The sequence below is a fragment of the Fulmarus glacialis genome, unplaced genomic scaffold, assembly GCF_000690835.1.
Source record: "Fulmarus glacialis isolate BGI_N327 unplaced genomic scaffold, ASM69083v1 scaffold4681, whole genome shotgun sequence".
In the NCBI taxonomy this organism is placed as follows: domain Eukaryota; kingdom Metazoa; phylum Chordata; class Aves; order Procellariiformes; family Procellariidae; genus Fulmarus; species Fulmarus glacialis.
Genome location: NW_009190726.1, coordinates 54,960 through 70,111, shown reverse-complemented (window position 1 = coordinate 70,111; position 15,152 = coordinate 54,960). Strand labels below are relative to the sequence as shown.

General features: G+C 38.9%; 1 protein-coding gene across 1 annotated transcript in view; it reads left to right on the top strand.

The window, feature by feature from the left end:
- Positions 1–258: 258 nt before the first annotated feature.
- The window catches only part of PI15 (peptidase inhibitor 15), a 23,142-nt gene continuing 8,248 nt past the window's right edge, over positions 259–15,152 (top strand). Inside the window, exons 1-2 of the mRNA XM_009586313.1 lie at positions 259–497; positions 1,056–1,397. Coding sequence (XP_009584608.1) covers positions 1,125–1,397 — 273 coding nt within the window. The 5' untranslated portion in view covers positions 259–497; positions 1,056–1,124. The remainder of the gene's footprint in view (positions 498–1,055; positions 1,398–15,152) is intronic.

The following is a 15,152-nucleotide window of genomic DNA, read 5'->3' as shown; positions in this document are numbered from 1 at the left end:
AAACTCCCCGCGCTTCATGCTGCTCCTGGGGTGCTCGGAGAGCTGCGTAGAGGAACGTTTGCCAAGCCAGCGTGATGCTCGTGAAATGAGGGAAAAACCAAACACGGAGGAAAAAAGGTAGGAAGTACCGAAAAAAGAGAGTCTTGCATGTTGCCTCTTTGTACTATAGAAAGTGGGGGTGTGACTGGATATCCAAACCACCTACACTGCAGGGATGCCACCCAATCGCTGTCTGTGTGCTTTGCAGAACTCCTCCCCTCTCGTTTTGGCTAAGCAGAGACCTTTAGAGAAACTGCCTGTTCTGGCTCATACAGACTGTAACATATAAAAGCTGTTAGCAGCTCCTGTGGCCAGAAGCTTCAAAACCAGCAGAGTTTTGTTCTGTGGGGGTTTGTAATAAGAGACACTCCTTCACAAAGGTTCTTAGCATCACATAGGAGAGTGCTGTATATACTGGGAGAACAATAGGCTGTATTCTTTTTTGATATTGTCCAGAGGTAAGCCATTCAGCTCAATAAGTTTGCTTTGCATGCAGTTTTATCAATGCTCATCTCATTTTGCTGAAGTTAAGATTTGAATGCTATTTCTAAGATGTCCTGTTTTCATGCTTTATGTGTTGTCTTTTGCCTACTAGTTTATCTGTGCCACACTGTGTGAAAACAATCCATGCATATGGGATAGGCATAGCCTGGGATGTATTTTTCATTTTCAGTGGAAAACATTCTGTGAGGTTTCTTGCAGTCTTCCCACTTAAGATTTGTAGTGTGGTTTATGGACTGATCTGGTGTGATAGCACTGCCACTATTTTAGGAATACTACTAGCTCTGATCACGTAATTCATGGTATAATGATACTTCATTTGGTGTGTTTGTAGTAAGAACATATTATCTCTTAATACGGTTATTGAAAATTGCTTAGTAACACATGTTCTGACTGGATTGTTTTTATGATTGAGCTGACAGACAGAATCATTTTTCTGATCACAGCCTGCCAATTCACTTTGTCTTGCTACCCAGATGTACAGAATCACATCTTTGACATCTTCTCTTCTACAGATCTGTTTTCTACTGCCCTGACTTAAAGCAGAGTACCTCTGTGGCCTATCTTTCTCCTTTGGCCCCAAAATGACAGTAATCGCTGCAATCAGTTGTGCTTTCTTATTTTCCATTCTCTGTGAAACAAGTGCATTAGTGTTACCCAACTCCACTGACCTACTCCTGTCAAACAATAATTTCACTGACATTGAGACGGCTTTGGCAGCTCATTTGGACTCTGCAAAAATTCCCAAAGCCAGGCGGAAGCGCTACATTTCGCAGAATGACATGATTGCCATTCTTGATTATCATAATCAAGTCAGAGGCAAAGTCTTCCCACCTGCTTCCAACATGGAATATATGGTAAGTGAACTTTGTTTTTTTCAGAGTAAAACAAACTGTAAGTCAGTGATTTCATTTTCTTAAACAAATTGTGAGGGTTTAGTTAAGTAGACAAATTATTTTTAACTACTATTGCTTACTAAAATGGTCTTTCCTCACATTTTTTAAGTTGCATTAACTTAAGCAAGCAAAAGCTAAATACTGAACTCTGAACCTCTGACTTGCCCTGTTGAATTTTCATTTCCATGAATAGTCCCAATGAAGCTTCTGGGACACAAGTAAATGAAGTTGTGAGTTAACTGCTTGTTGGCCTGAAGAATAGTATGTGATCACAACATGTGATTGCATGTGTTTAAAGTGCTAATCATTAGTAGCCCCATTGCTTTTTTGGAGTTCACTGAAAGTCATTGCCCTGATGTATGCAAAAAGGTGGCCAATAAACGTTTCTAATTTCTTTCACATATAGTACTTTAGGAGACAACATGGTAAAACCGTGTTTGCAAAGTAATTCACCTGACGCACTGTTTGTCTCATGTTCATGTGTTTTATTTACTGCATATTGTTTGTGTGCACCAAATACTTTTATTTTTCCCTCAAATACAATGCTGCTTTTAAATGTTTCTCTAGTATGTAGGACTTCAGTGTGCTCAAAATACTATGGTTGTGGCAGGTACCTTTTCTCCATATTGGCAAATACTCATTATGTGAATTATCTGTTCCTGCAGGTATGATAGAAGTTATTCATTCACTGTGATTTCATACTTGGCACTACTAGCTAAAGCAGCGTGTTTGCTATTTTGTGTTCCAACTTTGAATGCATGCATACTGTGGACCTCTAATGTTAAACATAGGTTGGCCAAGCAAAAAATTTTTTACCTTCTAAGTAAGGTATTCACACTGTTTTGAAAGCACAGGCAAGTTGTGTCAGCACCATAATATCTGCTTAAAGTCACAGAGTTTCTCATATGACAACAGACAGTTAACAAGTTTGAGGAACAGGACACCATCAGCTTGACAAAAAAAGGGGATAACAGTAATAACAACTCCTCCTTTTTAGCAGCTAGTGACTAACAATTTGGACATATTTCTATCACAGATGTTACCTAAATCTGGATTTGATCATGTAATCCGCTTAGCACCTCCCAGCAGCACCTCAAAATGCTGAGTGCACTCAAAATGTTGCAGGATGAAGGCTTGTTACCATACTATAGGCTGAGTTTGAAGTTTGGTTAAGTGGAAAGGTCAGAGACAGAAAAAACACAGAGGTCAGAAGTCAAGCTCAGTCATCATTTTCATTGCTGTGCTCTCCACTGACGTTTCCTTTGATTCTGCATAAATAAACTTTGTTGTAATGTCTGAGGGAATGGCAGCCCACCATGCCCTTCCTTGGCTTGTGTGTTTTAGAAATGCGCTCCAGCAGTTTACTTAAGTGAAGCCAGCACCCTGTGATATTCCCAAGAGTTTTGTAAGTAAGTGCAGTGTTCTTAGCCTGTTCAGTAAAAAAAAAAAAAACAAAACTTCAAAAGAGAAAGCTATCTTCCTTGATTAAATCCATTTTAATGCACTCGTATGCATAAACTGCCAAGATTTTACCTATATTGGTTGGGTATTCTGCTGCAGCTTTGATTTGCAACGGTACTGTGCAAGGTTCGGTAACAAAATCAAGACTGAAGCCATGCTGTTTACAGCTTACATGCTATTCTTTTCCTTGCCCTTCTTACTATTGCTTTTACCAGTACCAATCAGCCATAGGATGTACCTATGTTCCTGTCAGCGTCAGCCCCATCAATAGTCTCAAGGGCAAGGTCTAAGGCTTTCTTTTATGTTTGGTTTCCCAGTCTGAAAGTACTTTGTGACTTCATGCTGCAGAATTCAGAGTAGCACCTCAAGCTACCTAGGTAATGATCCAGAGTGCAACTTGAACTTGGATCCCCAAGTGGCGGCCAATGCCTTTGCCCACAATTCTCTTTCAGAATTCAGTCAGTCTGTGTGTGTCCCATGTAACTGTACAGAGCAAAAAAAGCCCAGTGAGCAACATCACACATAGCTTGCTCTGCTGTCTGGTTTGTAGCCACAGCATCATCTATTTATCAACTTCAGCAAATTTATCGTCATCAGCCTGTTATCTCTGTGGCTACAGAAAGGCTGTGGTACGAAGGTCTTGAAGATGACATGGTGGTGTAAGCCATACCAAGACTGGGGATCCCTGTATCAATATGCCCATTTGAACTTGCTTAGTCCATTCTTTGGTCTCTGTATAATTGCAGTGTATGGCACAGCATCTGTTGTGTCTTATGGGGACATAAGATTGCCGCTGTTACATATTAAAGATGTTGTGTCACTCAATACTCATTTTCATAAATAAGATAGCAAACACATTGTCGTTACCAGCAGACAATGTATACTGTGCTGAAAGAATGTTACAGAATGTGCATTCCTGTCCTGAACACTATGGAAAAGTGCAGTGGTAGTGATGAAAGTGGCCTTTCCCATTTCCCCTAACAATGACTAAAAAGGATGTCATATGTCAGAGAGCTGGAATTACTTACAGATGCAGTAGATTGTGGAAACCACTTCTAAGTGTGTTGAAGTAGGGAAGGACTAAGCAGTTTGGAAGCACAAGAAAAAGATGTTTTCTCATCTTTTTTCTGTCCACAGTCATATTAAATTGTTTTTTGTTCTATTTTCCTAATTCTGTTAGGAACTCTGTTCTTCTCATGAATGGCTGTATCACATTCTCACTTCTGTACAGTTCCATTTGCTTTTTCTCTTCCACTGATAAGAGCTTAGGGTTTAGCAGTACGGGTCGGTTCTTGTGATTCCAGTTCTCCACACCCAAACTTTTTTTGTGATTTTCCCCTTGATACATTCTGCTCCTTCCCCTGGTGCAGTCTGCTTCTCACACGTTCAGTGCATTTATAGATACTTCGAACTCCTTGGGCATTATTCTGTCTGCCCCTACTGTCTTGAAAGTTTGTGTGCTGTAGGACTTTAGATGAGAGGTCTCGAAGAATGGCTTTGAATGCACATGCGTTAGGAAGGGGAGGTTCAGATGAACACTGCAGTAACAGAGCTAGGGGGCTGTTTTAATTCTCTTTGGGAGAGGTGGGTGTGAGTGCTGCTCCAGCCTGTTGTTGTATGCAGTCCCCAATGTAAGTGGACAGCTGGGGAGTCAAAAGCAAGATGGGAGGCATTGTTCTATTATCAATACCTAGCAAAAGAAACAGGCATGTCTTATGCCAATGAGACTTTGAGACTTTGGGAAATCTTTCTCTTGGGATATGAGCACCCTATGAGAAAGACTTTAAAGTGTCTTCCTTTTGGTTCTGGTTCTGGTTCTGGTATTGCTGATGCCTTCATTTGGAAGTTTCTCTGCAAGTACCAATCTAGAGTCAGTGCATATGTGAAGGAAAGTGAAAGAGAAAAGAAACAACAACTTTCAGGCCTATAATGTAGAAGACCTCTTCTTTTAATGTGGGTCTTCTTATGATATCCTTCATTCTTCTTCATCCTAAGACTGTCATGCTCCAGTCTTTGCTTCTGCTCTAAAAGCTGATGGCATACCTGCAGAAAGAAAGATGATGCCATCCTTTTGACCTGGCAAAGGGTGAAAATCATCCACTTGGCTTTCCATACTTTTTCTGGAGAAAGCAGAAAGGTTCCATAAAATTCATGATTCAGAAGAAGTGAGGTATAGAATTACCTGCAGCTCTCTAGTGTGAAAGGTGTGTAAATCTGCAAATACAGGGGAATTCAGTGAACAAGCAAATCCCTTTCTGTGAATGCTAATTCTGTACTACAGAAACCTGTGTTGCCTTTCTGGAACATCTCAGATACTTGGTAGGCCAGTAAAGATTTGCAATATGTTGTCAGCTGAAATTTGAGTCTTGTAAAACATGTCATTTAGTATGCATTGGTACTATCTTTAGGGTCCCAAAATATTGATTAATGAAATATCTGTTCCTAGGAGAATAAAATGTTATTTCTACCTTCTCTACAATCATCCCCACCTGAGGCCAGTTTTTTAAAAGTCCATGTGGTCTTTATTGTAACCGTGTGCACGCAAAACCCGGTGCTTACATACAGGCATGCTCTTTACAGTTTCACGTGCACCAAGCAGTAAATCTGGTATAGCTGGGCCTTAATGGGCATTGAACACTGTCCTCCATGGCATTCCCATAGGCAAAGTGGGAAAATCTGTTCTAGTTAAGAGTACTCTAAGGTGATCTGAATAACTTGTTAAAGAGCCATACTGAAAGATAAGATGCGAGACTAGTTCAATGCTGGCTTGCAGAGTGGGGTTCTGCAAGGGTGAGTCCTGAGCCCAGTACTGATCAGCATAGTCATTAGTAGACTGGCAGTAGCATGTCTGAGCTATGATAGATGGAGCAGGATTGCACACTCAAAAACATGAAACTGAATATTTGTGGAATGCTGTCTGAAGACTTTTTTTAAGAGCAGAAAAATGCTCTAGATAAACTTGAGCCTGCTTATGTATAGAAGATCTTCTGATATCAATTCCTTTTTGTTTAGTGATTGCATGAATGCACATTTATATTTGGGAAAATCTGCCCTTCGGTGAACATGTCACTTTGTAGGACTCAAAATAGTAAAAGATTCCCAGGCTAGCCTGAAATGAGTTAGTTTGGATACCCAGGAGTTATTTCATGGCAACATAGCATAAAGATAGTTTCTCATGAGCTGGTGGCAGAGGAACTGGAAGGGAATGGAGGATCTGAGCCTGTTAATTTTCTAGTAAATCCACATGAAAGACCATGATAAAACAGACAAAGGAAATGAACTATTGTTCTAAAATAAAAGTAATTGTGTTCCAAAATAAATTCCTGTAGTCATGTGAGGGAGTCCTTGTGAGTCATGGGGGAAATATCTGCACTCTGTATGGCCCAGGAGTGACCCACTTTGCTGAGGTGATGAATTTGGAGACTTTGATTCCTGTCCACAAAGATCTGCAGACAACTTACAAAGTCAGGTCAGAGAAGCAAGAAAATAGCCCACTTAGTTGTCACAAATGTAAATAACTGCATTATTATTTCACTCCTAAATTTGAAAGTCTTGATAAAATTTTCTTGCTGTCAAGGTGATCTTAAAAATGCTCTGTGAATATGCAATAGGTGATGGGTAAGGCAAGGCAAAATGAAAAAAAAAACCTTCTTCAAGTTTTCCAAAGTCCTATTTAATACCTAAAGCCTTTCATATGGACATGGAAAAAGTGAGTTAATTTGGTTTTCTCTCCAATTCAGAAGCATTTCTGATAAATAAGCTTCTCAACTTGTTTACCTATTTTTTTCTGTTGTCAGTGTGGTTTCTTACAAACCATTCTAAATCTTAGAGGACATTTTGTTCTTGAGTTGTTTGCCCTGGCTCATCTACATGGTCCCACTGAAATCATCCATGTCTGTGAATAAGGATTGCAGGGCTAGTTCCTTCAAGATTTATGTCTAATGAGTTGGATAGGATCTCTTAATTCATGTAGTTTATCCCTGCCCTGTTGCAGGACTTCCTTCTGCATTAAATACATATGGTTTTCATCTTGTCTACTCCTGAACACATATAGTGATGCTGTCTCAGTCACATCTCTTGGCAAATATTTTACCTTAGGAATAGAAATGATTTCCAAATGTCTAACCTAAATATTTCCCTCTAAAACTCAGATAATTAATCTTTATATGCACTTTTTAACTGCCCAATAGAATTTCTGTCCTTTTTAATTTCAAAGATTACCTTTTACATATTTACTGACAGTTTACTTGGCATTAAGATGCATGCATGCACATAATGTTTCCTTAATTTCCATGTGCATGTCTTACGATACTTCTGCATATTGGAGCAAATTACAGTTGCATTCCACTTACAGCTCTTTTGTTAAATCAGTGAACAGCACCCTTAAATGTCAAAGGAGATTAGGCCCATCGTTTTAACTATGCATGTTTAAAGACACAAGTGTCATAACGCAATGGAGAATTTATTCTAGAAGTTACTGGCAGCCTCCTTTTTCCATTGAATAGGCCTCTTCTCTTAAATCCTATATACACAGTGAAGGTTGAAATAAGTAATCAGACGATGAGTCAGGGTACAAAGGTCTTAATCTGCTTTTCATCATGCCAGAGCACAAAGTAAATGTAAGTATAGTCCACTCCAGTCTTCTGGGAGGAGAGATATCAAGGAGCTTGGAGCTTCCCCACTGTAGTCCACCTCTCCCAGTTTGCCATGGCTTTTAGCTTGTTCTACCCTAAAAGGTGAGGTGAGAACAAATGAGAAGGGGTGTAATGCTGAAATGTGTTCACTGGTTCCAGTTTCCCCCTCCTACCACTTGTGTTTCTTTTTAGCCAACTGAGTATGTCCCTTCTGCCTGATGCCATAACCCAGCACCAGGAGTGTCTGAAGATCATGGGCTAATGAATTCTGGAATATCATTCTTCTCAGAAAATTAGAAGAAAACAGAAAGAACTGATATGGCTTACATGGTTACATTTAGGGGTGTCTGTCTGCATGACAACTTTGAAAGGAAGGTGTCATTATACAGCATGCTCAGCCTTTTTCTGCAGCGGAGGCAAAACATGGCAACAGACAGTAAGCTGAAAGAGAGCAAGAGTAGATGAAGCTTACTTTCTGCTAATTTTGGCACAATAGAGTTACCTAGCTCTCTTTTGCCTCACAGGTGAGTTTATCCATTTATCTATTTCCTACTGCACCATTGTCAATAATGCAGCACTGTACTACTCATTGGATGCTGCCCATTTTTCTAGCAGAATTTCATCTACAAAAGGCTAGGAACCCCCGTTCAGTCTTAGTAGCTAAACTGGTGCTCATCTAGGGTCAAATCAAAGTGGGTGCTAGGTATGAGAAGTACAAAAGCCATCATTTATATTCAGAGTGAATGACAGAAGACCTGTTTAAGAGTTGAACAGAAAGGGCCTTTCCTGGAAAGCGCTCCTTGAAAAATCTGAAGAACTTCCCCCAAAATGCTGTTGTTGATAAATATTGTGATAAAGAATGACTGTGTTAAACTCGCTTTGGTATTAGAGCTCCTTTCCAATGTTTTACGCAGAAGAATTTTAAAACATCCATCTTGATAGTGTTTTAGAAGAGAATTATTTACATTATTTAAATTTAGTATTAACAGGAAGCCTTCTAGGAGTTTAAGCAAACAAAAAACAACCTAGTAAAGTCTCAGATAGAAAAGCAGCCTGCCCAGAGCCCTCAGAATTAGACATTCCTTTATTATTAAATGTAGCACCTCTTGAACTTCTTGGCAAAAAACAGAGACAGGGCATTTTTCACAAGAGTCTTGATCCAAAGTACACAGTACTTTGTTTCATACATGAATGGAGATGATAGTAACCTTAAACCTCTCAACATTTTTATCCTCTTTCCGTACCTGAAAAGAAAATCTGAAAAGAAGAATAGTCTATCCAGGTCTGTGGAAATGTGTATCCTAAAGACAGCAAAAGATGGAAACCCCAGGATAACCACTTGTTTGCTTTTTGTACACAGAATACTGTATTCAGCACAGGCCCCTCCATGTATGAATGCATCTGCAGGTGCCCTGGGATGGGGTTTAAGGTCCATTTTAACTCAACTGAGAATGAACTGGTTTTGCATCTCTATCTGTACAGTGATATCTGTTAATCTGTATGAAGAGAAAGAATCTTAAATTGAGCTTTCTTCTTCTGAGAATAAAGAACTATTGTTCTTATCCTTTATCCTGCAGAAAGAAGAAGCTGCTATGTGCTTTCTTTTGTGTCATGCTGCCATGTCTTTCAGTTAGAGCTACTTAGAAAATAATAAGTATTTTCTCTGAAAACTTCTAAAGAAATTAAGAACATTTTTTGTTTTAATGAAAAACTTCAGTGGTTAGTAACAAAAAAGTACAAAATGTGGATTTTTTTTCATATAGAAAAGAAACAAAACACCACAAAAGAAATACATTTTTCATTCACATTTTGTGGTTTTGAGAAAAGGCAATTTGCTCTAATCATATTTAAAATGATAGAGGTCAGACACCTTCCTCTTCAGACTTATGACCAATTGTCAGGGTGACATGGGGCTAGACAAAGTTTGGTCCTTTTTGTTACCACTTCTGAGATAAGCTCTTGCCAACTAAAATATGCCTTGCAGTAGGTTAGAAAAGCACTGAATATTTTAAGATATGTAGCTCTGATATTTAACTTTTCCAAAAGCTAAACAAATAATAGCATATCAGGGAAGCTTATTGTTATTAAATCTGACAGCCTACCAATTTTCTTTGTTTCTTATTGTTTAAAAGCCTGGTGCCAAACATGAAAAGAAATGTGGACAACCTTTATAAGAAACAAATTGACTATTAGCAGTGGTCAAGCTTCAAATGATAGCACTTTGAATTTGGACCAAATAAACACCCAGGAATATAAACTTCTGTATAAAATATAGACTTGAATTTTCATACGAAAAGAATTTCTGGCAATGAGGTTTCTTGGACATCTGTCTGGTGATGCCCTGATTGCTGTAAGACAGACCTTCTAATACTGAGCCCTTCAGAATTGTGAATCAGATGTTTGGAGGTTTGGTTATATGAGAGTAAATTGACTATAAAACATTGCAGAATTTTACTTTGAGTTGCAGTGGAGTATTGGACAAGCAGCTTGATGTATTAACCCTCTATTTATTTGCAAAAGAATGAAGTACTGAACTGTGATTCCCATCAAGATTTTTTTCTCTAGAGGGTAGACTTTGGCAATTTTCTGTGTAAACTTTCTAATTAGTACCTAATGCCTTTGAGAAAGGACTTGCATATGTGGTAGGCACCAATTACAGCATGCACAGTAAAATTTCTAACAGGTGGCAGTTGAGAACAAAAAGTATTCGTATTCTTAGAGAGAGAGAGAGAGAGACAGCCTAGAGTCCAAATGATCTCAGAGCCCAAATAAATATATAAAGTTTGCCAAATCTGTCTATAAATTCCAATGAGCTCATATGTTTTCATCACACAGTATGTATTGAAAAAAGTGAAGGCAAAGAGATGAGGCTCTTTCAGTCACTGCTGAAAAAGCATGCAGGCAGAAGGGCTGGTAGGTTGTTTTATTAAGCTTTGTGCCAGATTTGGCGTAGTGGACGTGGTGGGGGGTCCTACAGAAAGTCTCTGAACCTGAAAATGCTACAGGTTTGACTATATAAAAGAGAAGGGGAGAAGTTGTGCAAGGGACTCCTGTGTGCCCTGCACGCTGCTGTGAGATTTCTGAGAAATGGCCACCACACGTGCAAGTAGTATGGCCGGTGCATGACCCATGAGGACAAGACCTGCATGTTGGAGGGTAGCAGCCTACATCTGCTAATCTGCTCTGGGACTTGCATTAGCAGCTGTGGAGCGCAGCTGCACAGATGGGCTGGAGATGTCAGATTTCATCCCTCAGCTTCCTGTTTTCTCACAGGAAGAAATCGCTTGAATTGAGGTTTTCTTCTTTCCCACTTGCTGCCATTCTGGAAGTAAGAGCTTCTGATCTTCAGCTGGGTAAACAAGCAGAAGCACAGGGCTATTGGAGAATAAAATCAGAAGTCTGAGGTAGAAAGGTTAATTTTTTGACTGATCACTGCTAAAAGAAAGTCCTACAGGCCACCGTTCTGAGGTGCGTAGGAGCCACTGTGGATTTGTTTGTGCCAAATAACAACCTGAAGACGCTAATATGAGTCCACAGTAAGCATATATTAATGACAAATAAGATGCCAAAACTGGCAAACAAGTTGCCACTTTCTATTACTGCAAAATGTGACAGTGTTGCCATGCAACGGTATTGAAATTGCATATCCCAACATTTCATTTGCAATCTTATCACGTAACTGCAGTCGTGTAAAGAAGCTGTTGAAGAGGAGAGTGATTAAAACAGCATACTTCACCTTTTCACTCTGGATTTGTGCTCAAACCTGTACCTGGTGCTTGTCACTCCCACTGTATACAGTTGGTGGCAGCCAGCTGAGGGGCTAGTCACACTGTGGGTGTCATGGCGTGTCCCAGTGGACACACAGGGAATTCGTAGGAGGGTAGGAGTGACCGGGATGTGTATGTTTTGCTTAAAGTACTTGTTTTACCACTGAGAAATATGCAGAATATTATCCTAGCTGATATGTCATATTAAAAAAAAAAACCAACCAAACCAACAGTAAAGTACTGAGGGCTGCTGCTGGTATTACATATTCAGAGCAATGCTCTGCTGAGGTTCTCGTGTACTCTTGTGCAAGTGAGGGGAGCTTCCTTGCTACTGGCAATAAAACTGATCCAGGAAAGATTAAGGATTATGATGGCAAAATAAGAATGGAGGCACGGTTCTGTGTTGCTTGAATGCTTTAGAATGATCATTAGCAGACCCAGGTTAAAGACCCATTAGCAGGCTACCAGGTTAAAAACGTATCTTTATGGATTCCCCAGTTAGCCCATATCTTCTATCTAGCAATCTGTCTGCTGGCAATCTCAGGGAAGGAGCGCTCCTACTTCTCACTTTTTTTCATATTTTCTTTGCAACAATGAGGGCTGTAAAGTTAAATGCTTCTAAAACCACCCAGTTTACACACAGATATCCACACAGAATGAGAAAAGCATTAATACAGTGTATCACTGTGTATTCTGCGCCCTTTGTATTTAGATCACAAATTCTTGCTACCTCTTGCCATTAATAACCATTTCAGAGTACCTGCAGAGAAGAGGAGAGAGTTCATTGCCATTTGCATCGGTAATGATGTCTCTCTCTCTCATACAACAAGGCATGCATAAAGATATAACAATACTAAGTCAGATATTTTCTTTTGTCACTGGAAAGCTGCGCTCTGAACTTCAGGGAAGGTATCTGATTAATCTAAAAACAGATTAATTTTTGTCTCTGAAAATCAGGAAATCAGGAAAAAAAAAATTAAAAATGTTTCAGCTTTCTCATGGAAAGTCATCCTTGGCTAAATGGTCATCCCCATCTGAATAATACTTCTCCTTTCTCCACACATTGCATGATGAAGAACCAGACTACCAAAGGGTAGGTTGATATTTTTTTCTCACTTTCCATATTTGCCAGGAATAATGGATCTTAACTTCCTCTTCTTTCAAATTCTGAACTTTAAGAACAACTTACAAAGGGGTGCGATTCCAAGTGACAGTATCAGTCATTCTTTCTCAGGTGTGGCGTCTCTAGTGGGGGCAACTAAAATGTTAGTTTTCAATTTACTTTTTCAGCTCTAAAGATATTACTGATTTTAGTCTCTCTTTTACTTGGGAGGTATTCTACTGCTTGAATCGGTCCTTTTTGTCTACCTGTAAGAAAGCTGAAATAAACATTTTATCTGCATGTACTTTATTTTTACTTTTGAAGTAGTGAGTCATCAGAAAAAGACAATGTAACATCACTCTTAAGGAAAGTATATGCAGTAAAGTGTTGACAGATCTTACTGATGACTTTGGAAGAAGTCAGTAATTGCTTTCTGTGGGGAAAAAAAAAACCCACAACATGTTTTGCAGAATTTACCAATCAGATCATAAATCTGAGGATAGGTATCAGCAACATGGAAAGTGAAAATTATGAATTGTCTTTCTTTTTTTCTTTGACAGTGTGTTGAAGAGATGTAATAGAAATGGATGCCCCATAAACAGCCAGATTTTTTTCCATTTTAAAATTATGAAATGTTGAAATTCTGCTTATTTTTCAAATAGTGAGGAGATATCCTCTTGCAGAAATGGGAAACAAGTCATTAACATATTCTGGTATACATAAAAGCAATTTAGGAGTATAACATTTTTACACTTGCAGGGGTAGGGATTGTCTGTTTTTAAGAAAAGTGTCTTTGTGAGGTTCCAGGACATTCGTCCTTTCCTTTCTTGACTTAGCTAGTGATACTTTGGATGATCTATAACATCCCAGAACTCATTTGCATCACTCAAATTATGAGAGAAAGCCTTGACAGAGTAAGGAAACCTTCTCTCTCCTCTCTTTTTGCTAAATGCCAGAAAAGTTCTCTCTAAAGCAATGAGAAACCTTAAGGCATGTGATCAAGAAGGTAAAGTAATGGACATACATGGCCACTTCTATGATTGACCTTTTCCTCCTATTTCAGCAAATTATGAAATAAATATTCATTAAATGCACTTATATTACGTATTATGTTTCTAGCTCTTCCAGCTATGGAAAAATCTCAGAAAATGACTTGACACAGCATTTTCTCCAGGTGTTGGTATCCTTTGGATGGCGAAGCTGAGCTCTGAGAGACACGGACTGCTTCCTAGAGCCCTGTGGACTGCAAACTGACATCTCACAAAGTCAGCTTGAAACCCAGTGTTTTAATACTGGTTCCAGGCAGAAACATTGTGGTGCCTGTGTTTGGACCATCTTACTGAGACAGGTTAATTTAAGGAAGAAACACAGTCATGTCATGAGCTTCACTGATATCCAGAGGTCCTGAATCAGACCTTAGACAACAAAAAGATTTAGTTTCCTAACCTTTATGTAATTACACAATACAAATATTATGAAGCTGGAGTAGAAGGACTCCAACCTGTTGTACAGTGAAACTGAGAGGTGCTTCATGAAAATAGAAGGTCCTTAAGGAGCGTCTGACTAACTATTTCACCTAGTCATACTGGAGGCCTATAGTGAACATATGCCCCCTGCTTTAATAAAGGTACAGATCCTAAATGACATGGTTCCTTGATACCATCAAAATCTTGAGGCCTGATGTTTCATTAGCACTAATGATGGGCTCCAGACCCTGAGAATGCTGCTTTGAATCCCTGCTCTGTTTTAGTCAGTGTAATTTAACCATGACTTCATATATCCATCATTCACAGATGTTCTCAGCAAAGTTTGCATGTTCAGGCTGTGCTAATAGATGTTGCAGTAGTGCAACTAGGAATATGAAACTTTTTACTTTTCAAGTAAAATTACCGTAGGGTAAATGTATCCAGAGTAGCAGTATGTTTGCATTAATACAGCAGTCCTTTAGAAAGTTTGCAGTAAGAACAAGTGATTCGGCTTAAGAGCACTCCATTTAATTTGTTTTGGTAAACTTGTTCAATGTTTTCTACTTACAGATAAAGTAGTGAGGTTGCTGTCTGAAGAACCTTGTTGCTTTCAGCTTTACCTCCTGCAACAGAGTTTGCCCCCTAAGACGTGTGTCGAGCAAGGTGTCAAGAGAAAGCTACTCTATTTAAACGATTGTTATTAGGAGTACAATTTTGACTGTAATGAGAATGAGCAGAATGGTGTTTCTAAGTTCAAATTATAGTTAAAAATGGTTATGTACACAATTCCTCAGATTAAAGCATAGCTATCAATGTAGGAAGGGAACAGCCAATTATTTTTCAACAAATTTTGTGGACAGATCTTTGTAATGTTGTAGTTACTTCTCTTCTTTTTCTTCATCGTAATGTTTATTCAGCTTCACCATCATTTTAATACCTAAGAGGATAGTTGTGACCAGGACCTTCTGTTCCAACAAAGCTGTTCCACCAAAGAACAAAAGGGCAACTTCATCTCTTCTACATATCAATTATCTAAGAACAACTGAGAGACAGCTATAGAAACAGCTATAGAAAGGGAGGGTACGAGGGAACTGTGACCCACAACATTAAAAGGCTTCCCTTGGGGAAGGAAGCTCGCTTTTTGGGCTTCAAGAAATTTCATTCAACATTAAAGAGACTTCGTTTTACACTCCATTGCTTATTATACATTATGGGAATAAAAGAATTTATTTTACTATTTGTTTACAGAGTGAAACAAACAAAAAAACCCATCTCGGGTGAAATTC